Source organism: Nomascus leucogenys, chromosome 22a, assembly GCF_006542625.1.
Source record: "Nomascus leucogenys isolate Asia chromosome 22a, Asia_NLE_v1, whole genome shotgun sequence".
Lineage (NCBI taxonomy): Eukaryota > Metazoa > Chordata > Mammalia > Primates > Hylobatidae > Nomascus > Nomascus leucogenys.
Window position 1 is genome coordinate 52,521,176 of NC_044402.1, and position 19,348 is coordinate 52,540,523.

Here is a 19,348-nt window from a genome sequence, read left to right on the forward strand (position 1 = left end):
AGTAGCTGGGACTACAGGCGCCCACCACCACGCCTAGCTAAGTTTTTTGTATTTTTAGTAGAGACGGGGTTTCACTGTGTTAGCCAGGATGGTCTCGATCTCCTGACCTCATGATCTGCCCGCCTCGAGCTCCCAAAGTGCTGGGATTACAGGTGTGAGCCACTGCGCCGGGACCCTTTTTCTTTTTTTTTTTTTAAAGGCTAGTCACGTGAAACAGTGGGAGTGAAGAAGAAACAAAAACATCTATAACTGGTTGTGATCAATTAGTCGTAAACACCACTGCACTCAGACCAGCCTAACTGGGAAGATTTTAAGGATATGGTGTGGTCTGATAGGTTCCAAGGCAGAGGTGACAGTAACCTGGAAGAGGGAGACGGCTTAGGCAGTGGCATCCTGGTGGGATAGGGTGAGGAGATCCCAGAGCCCACGTGTACTGCAACCCTGGGGAGATGTCACCAGAGAAATGGGGGTGCTGCCAGACAGCAGATTGTGGGAGCTATGGTTTCAATGGTAGAGTAGAAGCATCCATCATGTGTGACATTCAGCAGATGGGTCGCTGTGGGTGGCTTGGAGCACTCTGGTTGTAACTGAGGCAGGCACAGTGTTTAGGAAGCCTGTGCAGCAATCTAGGCTGAAGGGAGGGGAAAGCCTAGACTAAGATTGTGGCTGTGGGATTGAAATAGCGTTGAAGGAGCTGACTTTGACTCCCGGAGATGAAGGGGAAAGAGGAAATCAGAAGGGACCAAGGATGGTGATGTTCTTAAGAGAAACTGAGGAGGAAGAGAGGATGATGTGGTGGGAGACGTGTAGACAGCCTTTGTAGATCTGTCACATTGAAGGGGACTATGGTCCCAGAGGTACAGATGTCCTAAGGCAGGCTGGAAAAGGGAGTCTGGAGAGAGCTTGGTGTTGTAGTGAAGCATGGGGAACCGCCTCGTCGGCCCTGTGATCACCCAGGGACTGAATAGAGAGGGGGCCCTGGGAGACCTCAGACACTTAGAGGATATAAGGGGGTGAAAGGGGGACCTGGCTTTGACTCGAAGGGAGAAGGAGATTATGAAGCTGAAAGGTCTAAGAGAGTTTGTGGTCTGAGCGTTTCTACTGGGGCAAGTGCTTCTGAGAGGCAGAGGCGGCTGAGATCTGGAAACAGGTCTGCAAATCTGGTCACTGGTCCCATTGCCAGTAACGCTGTGCGCTGTTGAGGGAGTGTATTGGGAGAAAAACCACGCGTTGTCTGTCCTGGAAGGAACAAGCCAGTGAGAGCCGGCCTGATGGGAGGACTGGCGAAAGCGGCTTGGTGAAGCCCGTGCTCCTTGGGGGTGGGAATGCGGGGATGGGGTCGTCGCGATGCAGGGAGGGCGACAGGGTCCAGGCCGTGCTCATAAGGTTGGAGCTGTACTCTCAGCTACTCGGGGCTGGTCCTTGATTTTGGCTGCGCTTGCGCGCCCTCCCCCCTTTCTGGGCGCCAGGTCCCGCCTTCTAAATCTCTCCAGGTCTCCGGGACGCTAGAATTTTCCCTTCCGAACGTGGCCCCGCCCTCTCCACTCGTGATTGGCCCTAAATTCCGGGCCTCAGTTTTCATTGGATAAGCGGTCGCTGAGCGGGGCGCAGGCGACTAAATTTCCACTGGGTCTTCTCACCGGCTTCGCTCAGTTGGGCACTGCTGAGCAGCTGAGAAGGTGGCGACCTAGGTGCCATGGGGCTGGGCCGGGTCCTGCTGTTTCTGGCCGTCGCCTTCCCTTTTGCACTCCTGGCAGCCGCCGCTGGTGAGTGGGGTTCCTGGCGGTCCTCGGCGGAGCGGGAGCTGCGGGGCGTTTCCGGGGGTCCGGGTGGGTCGCGGCGAGCGCTGTGCGGTCAGGGCGGGGCTCAGGTGCGCTGTCGGGGGTGCAGGGAGCTGGACGCGGCCTGTTCCCGCCACACCTCAGCCCTGCTTTCCCGTCTCCCGTCTCTCTTTTTTTTTTTCTGAGACAGAGTCTCTCTCTGTCGCCCAGGCTGGAGTGCAGTGGCGCGATCTTGGCTCACTGCAAGCTCCGCCTCCCGGGTTCACGCCATTCTCCTGCCTCAGCCTCCCGAGTAGCTGGGACTACAGGCGCCCGTCACCACGCCCGGCTAATTTTTTGTATTTTTAGTAGAGATGGGGTTTCACCGTGTTAGTCAGGATGGTCTCGATCTCCTCACCGCGTGATCCTCCCGCCTCGGCCTCCCAAAGTGCTGGGATTACAAGCGTGAGCCACCGCGCCCGGCCTCCCGTCTCTTTTCAGTCCTCCTCGGGATGGCGCATCACCCGCATTTTCTGGTCTCCTCCTGCACTTTCTCTCCTCCTCTCTCCTCCGCCTCCTCTCACTTTTCAGACAAACCAGACCTTCTGAGGCCCCTGGGTTCCCGGGCTGCTCCTGTGAATGGCATTCGAAGCCCGTTCCAGCGCGGCCGCTGAGGCAGCCACTTTCCCTGGTGCTGGGGGCGGATCTCAGGTCCCTGAAGTCCTGTCCTTTCCGGGAGCCGACGTGTTCTCAGCTCCTGGGCCGCAGCTCCTGGAGCTGGGCCCTCCTTTCTTGGGACCCGGAGCTGGTGCTTCCTGCTGCTGTGGGGACCGTGGGGGATCCCGACTCTCAAGCTGAGGGGTTGGAGTCTGCAGGCTCCGGGAAGAGGATTCTTCCAGCGACTTCTCTCATCCCCAGTTCATTCTCCCCTCGCCTCCGGCTCCGGGGGTCCTCTCCTCTCTCGCATCCCACCCCTACTAATGACCAATGATCTAAGGACACCAGATTCCCTCTCACCTCCTCCCCTGCCCATCTTAGGGCGCCCTGGGTCCTGTTGCTCTCCCAGCTCCCTGCTACCCCTTCCTGTGTGCTGTTCTCTGATCCATTTCTAGGGTGTCCTCTGCCTTCATCCCCCGCCCCCGCCACTGAAGGTCCCTCTTGCCTCCCTTATGAGCCTTTCCTACAAGCACCCTTCACCCAGTGCTGCCCCTATGCCTCCCCCTTCCCAAATGTCCCTGACTCTAACTTCCTGGTGCTGCCTTTTGTCCGGGGGGGGGTCTTCCCTCCATCCCACTCCCCTCCAGACCCCCAAGGGGAGCCCTGATGCTAATGGCAGTTGGGCCTTAGGCAGGGCGCAGGGCAGCGCAGGTACCCCCTCCCCTCCAGTGCAGGTGCCTGCTCTGGGCCCTGCCTCATTGTGGGCCCTTCCCCACTTCTTCATCCTCAGCCTCACCCTCTTGAGGACCCCACCCTCCAGCCCACAGGTGCTGGACCATCCCTCCCTGGTCCCTCCGCCCCTCTCCACCTTGGGACCTTGTGCTGCTCCTATCTCTTGCCCAGCTGCCTTGGGCCCTCAGCAAGTTCTCATCTTTCAGTGGGACAGTGGGAGTGCTGGAGCATGTGACAGTGCTGAGCATCTTTCCCAAGCCCCACCCTCCCCCAGAGCGCCCTCCCCTCCTGTCCTCACCCTACCCCAAGTTCTCCCACAGTCACTCCTGCCCCATGCTCATGCCGCCCTCCAGTTCTTGCTCTGCCCATCTCCCCTCCCCAACCCAGACCTAAAACAGGCTGTTGGGCCAACTGTTACTTGACCTTCATTCTTTTGGTTCCTTGACCCCAGTGGGCATATCTAAAATCTGTTTTGCCTGCTCTTGGGGTGCCACTGCTCCCCCTCCAGCACTACTCCTTTTGGCAGGTCCTTCCTCAGGCTGAGAATCTCCCCCACTACCTTGGTTTTCTCTCTCTGGCCAGCACCCCCACCCCTTGCTTTGTTTTTAATTTTTAACTTTTGTTTGGGTACGTAGTAGATATATATGTTTATATTTATGGGGTACATGGGATATTTTGACACAGGCCTACAATATGTAATAATCACATCAGGGTAAATGGGGTATCTATCACAACAAGCATTTATCCTTTCTTTGTGCTACAAACAACCCCATTATGCTCTTTCAGTTATTTTTAAATGTACAATAAATTATTGTTGACTGTACTCACCCTGCTGTGCTATCTACTAGATCTTATTCATTCTAACTATATTTTTGTGCCCATTAACCATCCGCGCTTCCCCACTCCCCACTACCCTTCTCAGCCTCTGGTAATCATCATTCTATTGTCTCTCCCCATGAGGTCAATTGTTTTAATTTTTGGCTGCCACAAATAAGTGAGAACACGCAAAGTTTGTCTGTCTGGGCCTGGGGCTTATTTCACTTCACATAATGACCTCCAGTTCTTTGCAAATGACACGATGGCTGAATGGTACTCCACATACACGTGTGCACCACATTTTCTTTATCCATTCATCTGTTGATGGGCACTTAGGTTGCCTGCAGATCTTGGCTATTTTGAATAGTGCTGCATTAAACATGGAAAAGTAGATAGCTCTTTAATATACCGATTTCCTTTCTTTTGGGTATATGCCTAACAGTGGGAGTGCTGGAGCATATGACAGCTCTATTATATTTGTAGTTTTTGGAAGAACCTCCACATTGTTTCCCATAGTGGTTGTACTAGTTTACATTCCCAACCAACAGTGTACAAGGGTTCCCTTTTGCTACATCCTCGCCAGCCTTCCTTAATGCCTGTCTTCTGGATAAAAGCCAGTTTATCTGGGGTGGGATGTTATCTCGTAAGAGTTTTGATTTGCATTCATCTGTTGACGAACGATGTTGAGCACCTTTTCATATACCTGTTTGCCATTTGTATGTCTTCTTTTGAGAAATGATTATTCAGATCTTTTGCTCATTTTTAAATTGGATTATTAGATTTTTTTTCCTATAGAGTTGTTTGAGCTCTTATATGTTTCAGTTACTGATCCTTTGTCAGATGAATAGTTTGAAAATATTTTCTCCCATTCTTGGATGGTCTCTTCATTTTGTTTATTGTTTACTTTGCTGTGCAGAAGCTTTTTAACTTGATATGATCCCATTTATGCAATTTTACTTTGGTTACCTGTGCTTGTGGGGTATTACTTTAAAAATCTTTGCCCAGTCCAATATCCTAGAGAGTTTCCCCAATGTTTTCTTGTATAGTTTCATAGTCTGAGGTCATAGATTTACATCTTTAATCCATTTTGATTTGATTTTTGTATATGGTGAAAGATAGGGTCTAGTTTCATTCTTCTGCATAAGGATATCTAGTTTCCCCAGCATTTTATTATTGAAGAGACTCTCCTTTGCCAATGTGTGTTCTTGGTAACTTTGTTGGAAATGAGTTTACTGTAGATGTATGGATTTGTTTCTGGGTTCTCTATTCTGTTTCATTGGTCTGTGTGTCTGTTTTTATGCCAGTATCATGCTGTTTTGGTTACTGTAGCTCTGTAGTATAATTTGAAGTCAGATAATGTGATTCCTCTAGTTTTGTTCATTTTGCTCAGGATAGCTTTATCTATTCTGGTTTTTTTTTTTTGTGTGTGGTTCCATATACATTTTAGGATTATTTTTACTATTTCTGTGAAGAATGTCATTAGTGTTTTGATAGGGATTGCATTGAATCTGTAGATTGCTTTGGGCAGTACGGATATTTCAACAAAATTGATTCTTCCAGTCCATGAACGTGGAATATCTTTTCCATTTTTTGTGTCCTCTTCAATTTTTTGCGTCAGTGTTTTTTGTTTTTGGTTTTTGAGATGGAGTTTCGCTCTTGTTGCCCAGGCTAGAATGCAATGGCGTGATCTTCGCTCACCGCAACCTCTGCCTCCCAGGTTCAAGCGATTCTTCTGCCTCAGCCTCCCAAGTAGCTGAGATTACAGGCATGTGCCACTGTGCCTGGCTAATTTTGTATTTTTAGTAGAGACGGGGTTTCTCCATGTTGGCCAGGCTGGTCTTGAACTCCCGACCTCAGGTGATCCACCTGCCTCGGCCTCCCAAAGTGCTGGGATTACAGGCATGAGCCACCACGCCCAGCCACATCACTGTTTTATAGTTTTTGTTGGAGAGATCTTTCACTTCTTCAGTTAAGTTTATTCCTCAGTATTTTATTTTATTTGTAGCTATTGTAAATGGGATTCGTTTCTTGATTTCTTTTTCAGATTATTTGCTGTTAGCACATAGACATGCTACTGATTTTTGCATGCTGATTTTGTATCCTGCAACTTTACTGAATTTGTTCTTCAGTTCTAATAGTTTTTTGGTGGAGTCTTTAGGTTTTTCCAAATATCAGATCACATGATGTGCAAACAAGGATAATCTGACTTCTTCTTTTCCAGTTTTAATGCCCTTTCTTTCTTTCTCCTGTCTGATTGCTCTAGTTAGGATCTGCAGTACTGTGTTGCATAACTGTGGTAAAATTAGTCATCCTTGTCTTATTCCAGATCTTAGAGAAAAGGCTTTCAGTTTTCCCTCATTCAGTATGTTACTAGCTGTGAGTTCGTCATATATGGCTTTTATTATATTGAGGTCTGTTCCTTGTATACTTAGTTTTTTGAGAGTTTTTATCATGAAGGGATGTTGAATTTATCAAATGCTTTTTCAGTATCAATTGAATGATACTGGCTTTTGTCCTTTATTCTGTTGATATGATGTATTACATTGATTGATTTGTGTATGTTAAATCATCCTTGCATACCTGGAATACATTCCACTTGGTCATAAAGAATGATCTTTTTAATGTATTGTTGAATTTGGTTTGCTAGTATTTCCTTGACGATTTTTACATCGGTGTTCATCAGGGATACAGGCCTGTAGTTTTCTTTTTTTAATGTGTCTTTACCTGGTTTTGGTATCAGGATATTCCTCGCTTTGTAAAATGAGTTTGGAAGTATTCCCTCCTCCTCTGTTTTTCAGAACAGTTTGAATAGGACTGATATTTCTTGTTCTTTAAATGTTTAATTGTGGTAAAGTATACATTACATAAATTTTACTGTTTTAACCACTTTTCAGTGTATACTCGGTGGCATTAGATACATTCATATTTTTGTGCAACCCAAAACTCTGTACCCATTAATCGGTAACTCCCCATTCCTCCCTACCTCTGGCCTCTGGTAACCACCATTCTACTTTTTATTTCTATGAATTTGACCACTCTAGGTACCTCATTTAAGTAGAATCATGTAATGTTTGTCTTTTTGTTTCTGGCTTATTTCACTTATAATATTTTTGAGGTTCGGTGGGCACAGTGGCTCACGCCTGGATTTCCAGCAGTTTGGGAGGCTGAAGCAGGTGGATCACCTGAGTTTTGGAGTTCGAAACCAGCCTGGCCAACATGGTGAAACCCCATCTCTACTAAAAATACTAAAAGTTAGCCGGGCATGATGGCGGGTGCCTGTAATCTCAGCTACTCGGGAGGCTGAGGCAGGAGAATCGCTTGAATCCGGGAAGTGGAGGTTGTAGTGAGCTGAGATCAGGCCACTGCACTCCAGCCTGGGCAACAAGAGTGAAATTCCATCTCCAAAAAAAATAAAAAATAAAACAATAATAATAATGATATTTTCGAGGTTCATCCAAGTTGTAGTATGGGTCAGAATTTCATTCCTTTTAAGGATGGATAATACTCATTATATGTATGTACCACATCTTGGTTATCCATCCCTCAGACAACGGACACTTGGGTTACTTCTACCTTTTGGATATTGGCAAATATTTCATTTCCTTTGGGCATATATTTATTTCCTTTGGGTATTTCTTTTGGGTATATATCCAGAAATAGAAGCAGTACACAGGGGCTTCATTTTCTCTACCTCCTTGCCAACCTTGCTCTTTGTGTGCGTGTGTGTGTGTGTGTGTGTGTGTGTAGGTGTGTGATAACAGCCATACTGATTGGTTTCAGATGGCATCTCATTGTGGTTTGGATTTGCATTTTCCTAATGAGTGCTGACATTGAGCATTTTTTCATGTGTTTGTTGATCATTTGTATATTTTCTTTGAAGAATTGGCCATTTAAGTCTTTTGCCCATTTTTTCCCCCACATAGTGTCTCATGGCTACTTTGCCCATTTTTTAGTGGGTTGACTGTTTTGTTGTTTTTGTCAGACTTTTTTATATATTCTGGAAACGAATCTCTTATCAGATATATGACTTGCAGTATTTATTTCATTTCAGGGTTGATTGCTTTTTCACTCTGATTGTGCCCTTTGATGCATAGATGTTTTGAATTTTCATCAGTCCACTTTGTTAGTTCTTTCTATTCTATCTGTGCTTTGGTGTCATATCCATGAAAGCATTGTCAATCCTATGTCATGAAGATTATCCCCAATGTTTGCTTCTAAGAAATTTTTAGGTTTTGGTTCTTGAGTGTAGAGTTTAGGTCTTTGATTCATTTTGAGTTAATTTTTGTATATAGTGCAAATTAAGGGTCCAATTTTATTTTATTTGAACACCCAGTGCCCCCAGAACTATTTGCTGAAAAGATCAACTGACTCTTTGTCACCTGTTCACTCCAGTGGACACTAACTGTTCCACCCACTTGCTGTCTTGGGGCCCTGTCATGCCACTCTTCTACTTTGGACCCAAGCCAACACCATTGCTCCCCTCTGGGATACTGACCCCACTATAAACTTCACTGGGGCTACAACCTTCCTACCCCTTATGCCTCATGACCACCCCCTCCCTTGCCCCCGCTATGCCCATGATGAGTCTCTTCTCGAGGCAGCTCCCCTTGCCTCCATCTCACCCTCACCTGTGCACCACAGCCACACTGGACATGGGTCCCTCTGAGCCTGAGTCCCTTCCCATTCCCACCGTCCCCTCTGGCAAGACCTTCCTTCCACCACTGCCTTCATGCTCCTCCCTTGCCCCTGCAGGGCAACCTCTCCCCTTGGCCCCTATTCCCTTAGGGGGCTTGTGGCCACCCAGTCCTGGCACCTGGCCTACAAGTTTGCCATCTTCATTCCTCCTTCTTCTGTTCATCAGCCCCCTCCTCTGTCCTCCCACCCTCACAGTTTTCCTTGTATATGAAATCCTCGTTCTTGTCCCTTTGCCCGTGTGCATTTCCTGCCTCCTCAGGAAGGTTGGGACAGCAGACCTGTGTGTTAAACATCAATGTGAAGTTACTTCCAGGAAGAAGTTTCACCTGTAAGTTCCTCTTCCCCAGAGCCCCACAGTCTTCGTTATAACCTCACGGTGCTGTCCCGGGATGGATCTGTGCAGTCAGGGTTTCTCGCTGAGGGACATCTGGATGGTCAGCTGTTCCTGCACTGTGACGGGCAGAAATGCAGGACAAAGCCCCAGGGACAGTGGGCAGAAGACGTCCTGGGAGCTGAGACCAGAGACTTGACAGAGAACGGAAAGAACCTCAGGATGACCCTGGCTCATTTGAAGGACCAGAAAGGAGGTGAGAGTCGGCAGGGGCAAGAGTGACTGGAGAGGCCTTTTCCAGAAAAGTTAGGGGCAGAGAGCAGGGACCTGTCTCTTCCCACTGGATCTGGCTCAGGCTGGGGGTCAGGAATGGAGGTCAGTGGAACTCAGCAGGGAGGTGAGCCGGCACTCAGCCCACACAGGCAGGCATGGAGGAGGGCCAGGGAGGCGTACCCCCTGGGCTGAGTTCTTCACTTGGGTGGAAAGGTGTCGGGTTCGGGAATGGAGAAGTCACTGCTGGGTGGGGGCAGGCTTGCACTCCCTCCAGGAGATTACGGTCTGTGAGATCCATGAAGACAACAGCACCAGGGGCTCCCAGCATTTCTACTACGATGAGGAGCTCTTCCTCTCCCAAAACCTGGAGACTCAGGAACAGACAGAGCCCCAGTCCTCCAGAGCTCAGATCTTGGCTATGAACGTCACGAATTTCTGGAAGGAAGATGCCATGAAGACCAAGACACACTATCGCGCTGTGCAGGCAGACTGCCTGCAGAAACTACAGCGATATCGAAAATCCGGCATAGTCCTGAGGAGAACAGGTACCAACCCTGGCCAGGGGCTCTCCTCTCCCTCCAATTCTGCTAGATTTGCCTCGCCTCCCAGCTGTGTCCAGGGAAACCCTCCCTGTGCTATGGACGAAGGCATTTCCTGTTGGCTTATTGTGTCCTGATTTTCCTCTATTGTTAGAGCCACTGGATAAAGACAGTGGGTCAGGGACTGAACCGTGCAGTGTTGTAATCAGGGAAAGCAGAGGACCCTCCGACGGAATCCTGAGCCTGTGGTGGGTGTCAGGCAGGAAAGGAAGCCTTCAGGGCCAGGGCTGCCCCCTCTGCCTCCCAGCCTGCCCATCCCGGAGAGTTCCCTCCTGGCCCCACGACCCAGGAGTCCACCCCTGACATCCCCCCTCCTCAGCATCAATGTGGGGATCCCAGAGCCTGAGGCCACAGTCCCGAGGCCCATCCTCCTGCCAGCCTGGAGGAACTGGGCCCCAGGGTGAGGACAGACTTGCAGATCAGGGGTCCCGGAGGGCTTCAGCCAGAGTGAGAACAGTGGAGAGAAACGGCCCTATTCCTCTCCCCTTCTGAGAGGGGAGCAGGGCTTCACTGGCTCTGCCCTTTCTTCTCCAGTGCCCCCCATGGTGATTGTCACCCGCAGCGAGGCCTCAGAGGGCAACATCACCGTGACGTGCTGGGCTTCTGGCTTCTATCCCTGGAATATCACACTGACCTGGCGTCAGGATGGAGTATCTTTGAGCCACGACGCCCAGCAGTGGGGGGATGTCCTGCGTGATGAGAATGGGACCTACCAGACCTGGGTGGCCACCAGGATTCGCCAAGGAGAGGAGCAGAGGTTCACCTGCCACGTGGAACACAGCGGGAATCACGGCACTCACCCTGTGCCCTCTGATGAGCCTAGGGTGACCCTGGAGAGGTCAGGCCAGGGTAGGGACAGCAGGGATGGCTGTGGCTCTTTGCCCAGTGTATAACAAGTCCCTTTTTTTCAGGGAAAGTGCCGGTGCTCCAGAGTCAATGGACAGACATTCCATTTTTTTCTGCTGTTGCTGCTGCTGCTGCTATTTTTGTTATTATTTTCTACGTCCTTTTGTGTAAGAAGAAAACATCAGCTGCAGAGGGTCCAGGTGAGAAAAGGGGGCAGTTTCTGGAGACGGTAAGGCCCCTGTCTGGACAGTAGGGTCCCCTCATTGCACCTACAAAGATAGGCATGTTGGTGACAAGGCTTCTGTAACGGGATGGAAGTTGGGGAATTTGGGAATGGAATGGGGGCAGCATCTCCATCTACGCCCATAAGTGTTTCCCAAGCAAGGGTCAAACATCCAGCTGTGGCCTCCTCCTGCTGCAGGTGAGGAGTGGGCAGCAGGGAGGGCTGCGGCGCCTGCTTTGTCTCCATCCCCGTCTCTGTGTCTCTCAGGCTCACTAGGGCGCATCCAGGTGGGGTGAGCTGGGAATCACGTGCTGATTGCTGAGGGCCTGGATGATCATGGCCTCAGAGGGAGCAAATAGTAAAGGTGGCTGTGATCTGGGGAGGGCCAGAAACTGGAGAGGAATCTGAGGAGAGGCGGTGCCCCTATTCCCTTCCTCTCTGCATCCCTCTCCCCTATTTCTCCAGCCATCGGGGCAGACACCAAGAAAAAGACCTATGAGGCCCAGCCTGGGGGCCCTGCCTGTGTAGCCTTTTGGAGACCCCTTGTAACAGGGAGGGTCCTGAGCACACACGGCCATCTCTGTCCACGTTGCAGCTCCCCATGCACCTCCTCCAGGAGCTTTCTTGAGGTTGTTGTGTCCTCCGCGCCATTCGAGGCCCTGCTCTTTCCAGGTTCCCATGGCCTGGCCTCCCTGAGTTTCCTTGCAGATGACACGGATGAGTAGATAAGCAGATGTTCCTGGGCCATTTGAGGAGCGGGACCCAGCCCCTCATCAGGACAGCTGTGGTCCCTGTTTTCATCCTACCTCCAAGTGTTTTCTTCTCCAGGTCCTGAGGGACACAGTCCTCAGGGCCCATGTTTTTGGGGCTTTGTCCTGTGCTCTGTGGCCTCGCCTTGCCCTCCCTGGGCCAATTTCCCTTTCTAAAGGTGGTCACTGCCTGGTAAGTTTGGAGTAAGGGACGGTCAGAATCATTTCCCCCACAGTCAGGTGGTTTGACGGGGTTTGAAAAGAGACAGCAGGAAGTTTTGTGTTTCTGCAAAGACAGAAGCAGTTCAGGGGACAGTGAGAGACTGGGGTGTCCAGGAGACCTGAGTCTTTCCCGACTTCTGTGTGTCTGGCGGTAGGGGCGCTGGTTTCTCATCCTTGAACCTAATTGCACTGTCAGTCAGCCCCTCAGGCCTGAGCAGATGGGAAGGTTCATCCCCTGCCCTGCAGCAAGAGGGCCCCGTCCAGGAGGCACCCACAGCAGGGGCAGTGCAGGTCTGTGGTCGCTCCTGCTCTCACCTGCGGCGTCTCCCGTGGAGGGATTGTCAGTTCTGCTTCCCCGTGGGCAGGAATGGTTTCCTTGTAGGTCACTGGGGGTTTTGGCCAGGAAAAGAGTATGAAGTTCATGTGCCAGTTTCTCAAAATTCCTGCTTTCAATGTTGATGTCCAGTAAAGATATTCATAATTTCAGCTCTATAATCTCCATAGGATTCCCTCTAATACTGTAAAGCATATTCTATGAAACAGGAACACAAATTTCTCAAAATTCCTGCGATGTCCAGTCAAGATTTTCATAATTTCAGCTCTGCAATCTTCATAGGATTTCCTCTAATACTGTAAAGCATATTAAATGAAACAGGAACTGAAATTTGGAGCCCCCTCTCCAGGAGAGTCTGTGTGGAGATGGTGGCTGTGGCAGTGGCAGTTCCCAGGTGCAGAGGGTGGGCAGAGGCAGCCTCAGGCTAAGGGGTCTCCCCTACTCCACATGGAGAAAATCCCTTGTATGTTGCAAGGGCAGTGGCCTGGGTGGAATCTCTGCTAGGGACAGAGCAGGAAGGCCTCACAGCCTCACCAAGCAGCAGCCCTGGGGTGGAGCTACGTTTCCAAGGTTAAGTGGACCAGGCAGGGGCAGTGGTTACTCAAGAGCAGGTCACAGGCTTGGGTTGGTGCTGAGGGTCAGGAGAGGCCAGGCCTCCTCGAGCAAGGTGGGGGTCCCAGGGTCATGTCAGGTGCAGATCCTGTGGCAGCCATGTCTTTCCATGCTGGGCCTGCTGGGCCCCCCAGGCTTCCTGATGGGGTCCCCAGTTAGGAGCTGCCTGCTCAGGGCTGGGAGGGGAGGAACGCTGAGCTGCAGACAGAGGGCAGAGCCCACAGTGGGCAGGGCCTGCCCTGGTGTGCAGGTGCCTCTGCAGGAGAGGAGGGCCTGGGGACTGAGAGCAAGGGTCAGGGCCTCTCTTTGGGGAGGCCTCTCACTATAACAGGACTGGTCAGGCCTGAGAGGAGGGGAGGGCACTCGGTTCCCTCTTGGGTCTTGTCCTTTTGTCTTGGGGCCCTTTCACTCCCTGCACGATGAATGGTGGGCACAGGACAGGGGCTGATGTTGATGGAGTGATGGGAGAGAACTGGCAGGGGCTGGGAAAAGCAAGGAGGGAGGAAGAAAAAAGTAGGGACCTCATCTTCCCTCAGAGAAAGGGTGAATCTGATTTTGGAGCAACTGAAGACAGAAAAGTCCTTAGGGAATAAACACAACACTGCACCCAGTGGAGCATTTACCCGTTTCCCTCTTCTCCAGAGCTCGTGAGCCTGCAGGTCCTGGATCAACACCCAGTTGGGACAGGAGACCACAGGGATGCTACACAGCTGGGATTTCAGCCTCTGATGTCAGCTCCTGGGTCCACTGGTTCCACTGAGGGTGCCTAGACTCTACAGCCAGGCGGCCGGGATTCAACTCCCTGCCTGGATCTCACCAGCACTTTCCCTCTGTTGCCCGACCTATGAAACAGAGAAAATAACATCACTTATTTATTGTTGTTGGATGCTGCAAAGTGTTAGTAGGTATGAGGTGTTTGCTGATCTGCCACGTAGAGAGCCAGCAAAGGGATCATGACCAACTCAACATTCCCTTGGAGGCTATATGATCAAACAGCAAATTGTTTATCATGAATGCAGGATGTGGGCAAACTCACGACTGCTCCTGCCAACAGAAAGTTTGCTGAGGGCATTCACTCCATGGTGCTCATTGAGGTTATCTACTGGGTCATCTAGAGCCTATTGTTTGAGGAATGCCATCTTACAAGCCTACTCTGGACCCAGCAGCTGACTCCTTCTTCCACCCCTCTTCTCGCTATCTCCTACACCAATAAATACGAAGGGCTGTGGAAGATCAGAGCCCTTGTTCATGAGAAGCAAGAAGCCCCCTGACCCCTTGTTCTAAATATACTCTTTTGTCTTTGTCTTTATTCCCACGTTCGTCCTTTGTTCAGTCCAATACGGGGTTGTGGGGCCCTTAATAGTGGCATATTAATTGGTATCATTATTTCTGTTGTTTTTGTATTTTTTTGTTTGTTTGTTTGAGACAGAGTCTCACTCTGTCACTCAGGCTGCAGTTCACCGGCGTGATCTCAGTTCACTGCAACCTCTGCCTGCCAGGTTCAAGCACTTCTCGTACCTCAGACTCCCGAATAGCTGGGATTACAGACAGGCACCACCACATCCAGCTAATTTTTGTATTTTTGGAGAGACGGGGTTTCGCCAAGTTGGCCAGCCCAGTCTCAAGCTCCCGACCTCAGGTGATCTGCCTGCCTTGGCCTCCCGGAGTGCTGGGATTACAAGAGTGAGCCACCGTGCCTGGCCTATTTTATTATATTGTAATATATTTTATTATATTAGCCACCATGCCCGTCCTATTTTCTCATGTTTTAATATATTTTAATATATTACATGTGCAGTAATTAGACTATCATGGGTGAGCTTTATGAGTGAGTATCTTGGTAATGACTCCTCCTGACCAGCCCAGGACCAGCTTTCTTGTCACCTTGAGGTCCCCTCGCCCTGTCACACCATTATGCATTACTCTGTGTCTACTATTATGTGTGCATAATTTATACTGTAAATGTTTACTCTTTAAATAGACATTTCTGGTCTGTGTTTTATTTCATGCGTCTGGGAGCGGATAAAGTGTGAGGTTCAGGGAGAAGGAGAGGTCTGTCTCAATGCCTTGACCCAGCATCAAAGCAATCTCCCCTCCTTGTTCCCTTTCCCTGCTAGTTCCCAATGACTGACAGATTCACAGCAGAACAGAAAGGACTGGGAAGGGATGGAGGTGGGACATCTGGTGCCAACATTCAGGGGCTGACCCTGTGGGGGAACATCTGCCCTGAAGAGTTGGAGCCTTCATGTGATGACACAGAGATCTCTGTCACTGTATTCAGGGAAAGGATCAAGCCTCACTCCCCCTGCAGAGAGGAGGTTCTGGCTGCGATCCAGCCTGTGGGAGAGTTGAGGACCCGCTCCCTCTACAGTGACAGCCAAGAACCTGCAGGTGACAGAGAAGGCTTCCCCTCAACTGTGTCCTATCAGGTTCTTCCAAGCATCAAGGAATAGACCTGGGACATTGCCTCCAGTGATATGAACACACCCAGGAGTGAGGTGGCCCTGCCAGGGGGTCCTGGTGCCGCCACTTGTTTTGGGAGCTGAGTGTCTGGAGAGGGGTGTGGAGAGTAGGCTTTCTGCAAAACAGTAATCGTGACCTATAAATTATTTTATTCTTCATTAGATTTTTGCCATAAAATAAAACAGGTACCCAAAAAGAAAAACTGTCTGAAAATGTCGCCCTTTAATAATAATAAATAATAATAATAATAATAGAAAAGATAAACACCCTTTAACCACCAGAGATATAGAAGTTTGTCAGCCAGCCCAGAAACCCCATCATTTGCCCCAGCTCAGTGATAAAGGCTTCCCTCCCCTACATAAAATCACAGCCTGACCTTTATGATGAGCACTTCTTTGTTCTATTTTATATTTTCATCCTCTGAAATTGTAGTTTAGTTTTACCTTGGGATATATAATTTTTGTTCTCTTTTTTCTTTTTTTTTTTAAGACGGAGTCTCACTCTGTCACCCAGGCTGGAGTGCAGTGGTGCAATCTCGGCTCACTGCAAGCTCCGCCTCACGGGTTCATGCGATTCTCCTGCCTCAGCCTCCCCAGTAGCTGAGACTACAGGCACCTGCCACCACGCCCAGCTAATTTTTTTGTATTTTTAGTAAAGACAGGGTTTCACCGTGTTAGCCAGGATGGTCTTGATCTCCTGACCTCATGATCTGCTTGCCTCGGCCTCCCAAAATGCTGGGATTACAGGCGTGAGCCACCGCGCCCGGCCTGTTCCCTTTTTTTCTCTATCCTCCTCCTTGAAATTTATATTGTCTGGTTGAGTTTTCCATAGTTTGCATTTTGCTGGCTCCACCCCAAGGCATAGTTTAATATGGACTTGTTTTATCTGTACTTTCTATAAATTGGTAGTTGGCTACAGGGATTTGCTTATAGGCTGACTTGATTTTCTTCTTGAATACTTTATTTATGGCACTCCATTGTATTCTTCCATCAGGAGGAAGAACTTAGTACTGGTTATTTACTTTTACTCTACTTTTAATTACCATTGCTTTTCAATGGCTAAATCTGTTAATTCATTATGGGTTGCAAAAGAATTATAGTCTCAGTCTCTCATTCCTTCCCCATTTACTAGCTGAATAATTTCTAAAATAAGAGATTTCCCCTTGGCTGGACGCGGTGATTCATGCCTGTAATCCCTGCACTTTGGGAGGCCGAGGCTGGCGGATCACCTGAGGTCGGGAGTTCAAGACCATCCTGACCAACATGAAGAAACTGTGTCTCTATTAAAAATACAAAATTAGCCGGGCGTGGTGGCTCATGCCTGTAATCCCAGCTACTCGGGAGGCGGAGGTAGGAGAATTGCTTGAACCCGGGAGGCGGAGGTTGCAGTGAGCCGAGATGGCGCCATCGCACTCCAGCCTGGGCATCAAGAGTGAAACTCCGTCTCAAAATAAATAAATAAATAAAGTGGAGCACTTGACGGCCATGGGAGAGAATCGGCTATGACCACACACAGCAAGATGATGAACCCAACAAAGATGACGAGCCCGACTACATGAAAACAGCTTTTAATTTCATTCAATCAGAACTGACAGAACTAATCTACAGTGTTACAAATCAAGACAGTGGCTACTCTAGAGTGGGGGAGGGTGGTTTATGAGTGAGTAGGACTCAATGATGTTTCTTGGAGGGTGGAAATGATGTTGCTTGATGAAGGTGTTGTTTACCTGAGTTTTTACTTGGTCAAAACCCACTGCCCACCTGTGATTTGTCCACCTTCCTCCATGCATGTTGTCCTTCATTCACGTTTACATTTCTGGTGTTTTGAAACAATTCTGTCTAAGCTGATATAGAATTTCTCCTACTCCAAGTCCTTAGAAATGCTGCATTGAAAATACCAGTGAATAGGCCGGGCACGGTGGCTCACGCCTGTAATCCCAGCACTTTGGGAGGCCAAGGCCGGCGGATCACGAGGTCAGGAGATCAAGACCATCCTGGCTGACACGGTGAAACCCCGTCTCTACTAAAAATACAAAAAAAAAAAAAAAAATTAGCCGGGCGAGGTGGCGTGCGCCTGTAGTCCCAGCTACTCAGGAGGCTGAGGCAGGAGAAGGGCGTGAACCCCAGGGGGTGGAGCCTGCAGTGAGCCGAGATCACGCTGCTGCACTCCAGCCTGGGCGACAGTGAGACACCGTCTCAAAAAAAAAAAAAAAAAAAAAAAAAAATCAGTGAATTTTTGTTTTAATTCCAGGAAATAAATGCCTGTGACTCAGATATAAAAAGGAGAATCTACAAGAGCAGTAGGCTTGGGAGCCGACACCAGAACAGCTTTGGAAAGGGCTGTCGAGCCAGGAACTAGGAATCAAAACCCAAATAGGACCACAGGAGGTAGAGGGTAGAAATTATGCCCCAGTAGTGCACGAACGAATGAATCAAGGGCAGTGACTCATGGGTTGCCTGGCCAGTCTGGAACTTGGGGAAAATAAAGTTGGAAAATTGGGGGATGGAAGAGAGAAGTGTGCATTGACCGCTTTCCATGGGAAGAGCGTGTGAAGATAGAGGTTGCATGTGGATGCCCACCAGAGGGTCTCCAAGGGGCTGGGGCTCCCTGTAACCAGGTGGGCGAGATGGCTTGATGGATGATGCCACTCAGCCGCACAAGGCTTGCTCATGAGTCCCCGCACAAAGTGGCCGTGGTGGCTGGGATGGACACTGCATGGACAGAGCAATTGAGTCACCACTCACCAAGGCTGACCTGGCAGCTGCCACTGCTGAGGACCCAGCCTGCCAAAAGCAGCTGTTTCTTTGAACAGAGAAAAAAAAACAGACAATGTTAATTAAAAGCAAGACAGTGCTATGACAGATAAATATGCCACTGCAGCTATAGTAGAGATGTAAACAATCCTGAAATTATAAAAAAAAAAAAAAAGTCAATGGAAAAGACTTACTGCAAGTAAAGAAGTTAAAACAGTTGTAAAAATTCTATTTCTGCCCAACTATATCCAGATTGTTTCACAGGGAAGTCCTACAAAACCTTCAAAGAAGGTTATTGGACTTATTTAAAATATTCAAGAGAATGGGGCAAAATACAGAAAGCTAGACAACTCACTTTACCAGCTATGAATAGTGTTAATTCTAAAGCCAGTTAGGGAACAAATAATAAAGAAACAAGATAGGAAAATGACTATTAATAATTAGATGTAAAATAGATGAGATAGTAGACTGTGTCCATCAGTGTGCTATAAACAAATTAAATATCTTGACCAAGTTATGAATCCCAAGAATGCAAGAATATTTAAACTTTAAACCTTTTAATGCATTTTAACACTTAATTCAATAATTTAAAAAGAGATAATCATATTTCACTAGATGTAGAAATCACTGTAGATGAAATCCAACACTACACCTGACCTACATTTCTTCAGTTATCTCCGCTTTTAAGAATTCGTGATCAGTGCAGCACTATTCACAATAGCAAAGGCAAGGAATCAACCCAGATGCCCATCAACAGTGGAATGGATAAAGAAAACTGCGGCACATATGCACCATGGTATGCTACCCAGCCAAAAAAACAAGAACGAAATCATGTCCTTCACAGCAACATGGATGGAGCTGGAGACCATTATTCTAAGCAAATTAATGTAGGAACAGAAAGCCAAATACCACATATTCTCACCTATAAGTGGTAGCTAAACATTGAGTACACATGGACACAAAGAAGGGAACAATAGACACTGGGGCCTCCTTGAGGGTGGAGGGTGGGAGGAGGGGGAGGATTAAAAAACTACCTATCAGGTATTGTGCTGATTACCTGAGTAACAAAATTATCTGCACACCAAACACCCATGCTACACAATTTACCCATGTAGCAAACCTGAATATGTATCCCTTGAGCCTAAAAAGTCAAAAAGAAAAAGAAAAAAAGAATTCCTGATCAGATTGAGCCCACCAAAATAATCCAGGACAATGGCCAGGCGTGGTGGCTCACACCTGTAATCCCAGCACTTTGGGAGGCCAAGGCAGGTGGATCACGAGGT

At 48.7% G+C, this 19,348-nt stretch overlaps 1 protein-coding gene across 1 annotated transcript; it reads left to right on the plus strand.

Annotated features, from left to right (window-relative positions):
- Positions 1 to 1,655: 1,655 nt before the first annotated feature.
- On the plus strand, positions 1,656 to 13,779 carry MICB (MHC class I polypeptide-related sequence B). Its single transcript, XM_030803292.1, has 6 exons — positions 1,656 to 1,766; positions 9,008 to 9,247; positions 9,522 to 9,809; positions 10,398 to 10,668; positions 10,761 to 10,909; positions 13,492 to 13,779. The coding sequence occupies exons 1-6, from the start codon at positions 1,697 to 1,699 to the stop codon at positions 13,617 to 13,619; spliced, it is 1,146 nt and encodes a 381-aa protein (XP_030659152.1). The 5' UTR covers positions 1,656 to 1,696; the 3' UTR covers positions 13,620 to 13,779.
- Positions 13,780 to 19,348: the final 5,569 nt, after the last annotated feature.

Excerpts from the sequence above, each read along its gene's own strand:
- MICB (XM_030803292.1), top strand. The coding sequence starts at position 1,697 with ATGGGGCTGGGCCGGGTCCTGCTGTTTCTGGCCGTCGCCTTCCCTTTT. Across the intron at positions 9,810-10,397 it reads CATAGTCCTGAGGAGAACAG|TGCCCCCCATGGTGATTGTC; the intron begins GTACCAACCCTG and ends TTTCTTCTCCAG. Across the intron at positions 10,910-13,491 it reads ATCAGCTGCAGAGGGTCCAG|AGCTCGTGAGCCTGCAGGTC; the intron begins GTGAGAAAAGGG and ends CCTCTTCTCCAG.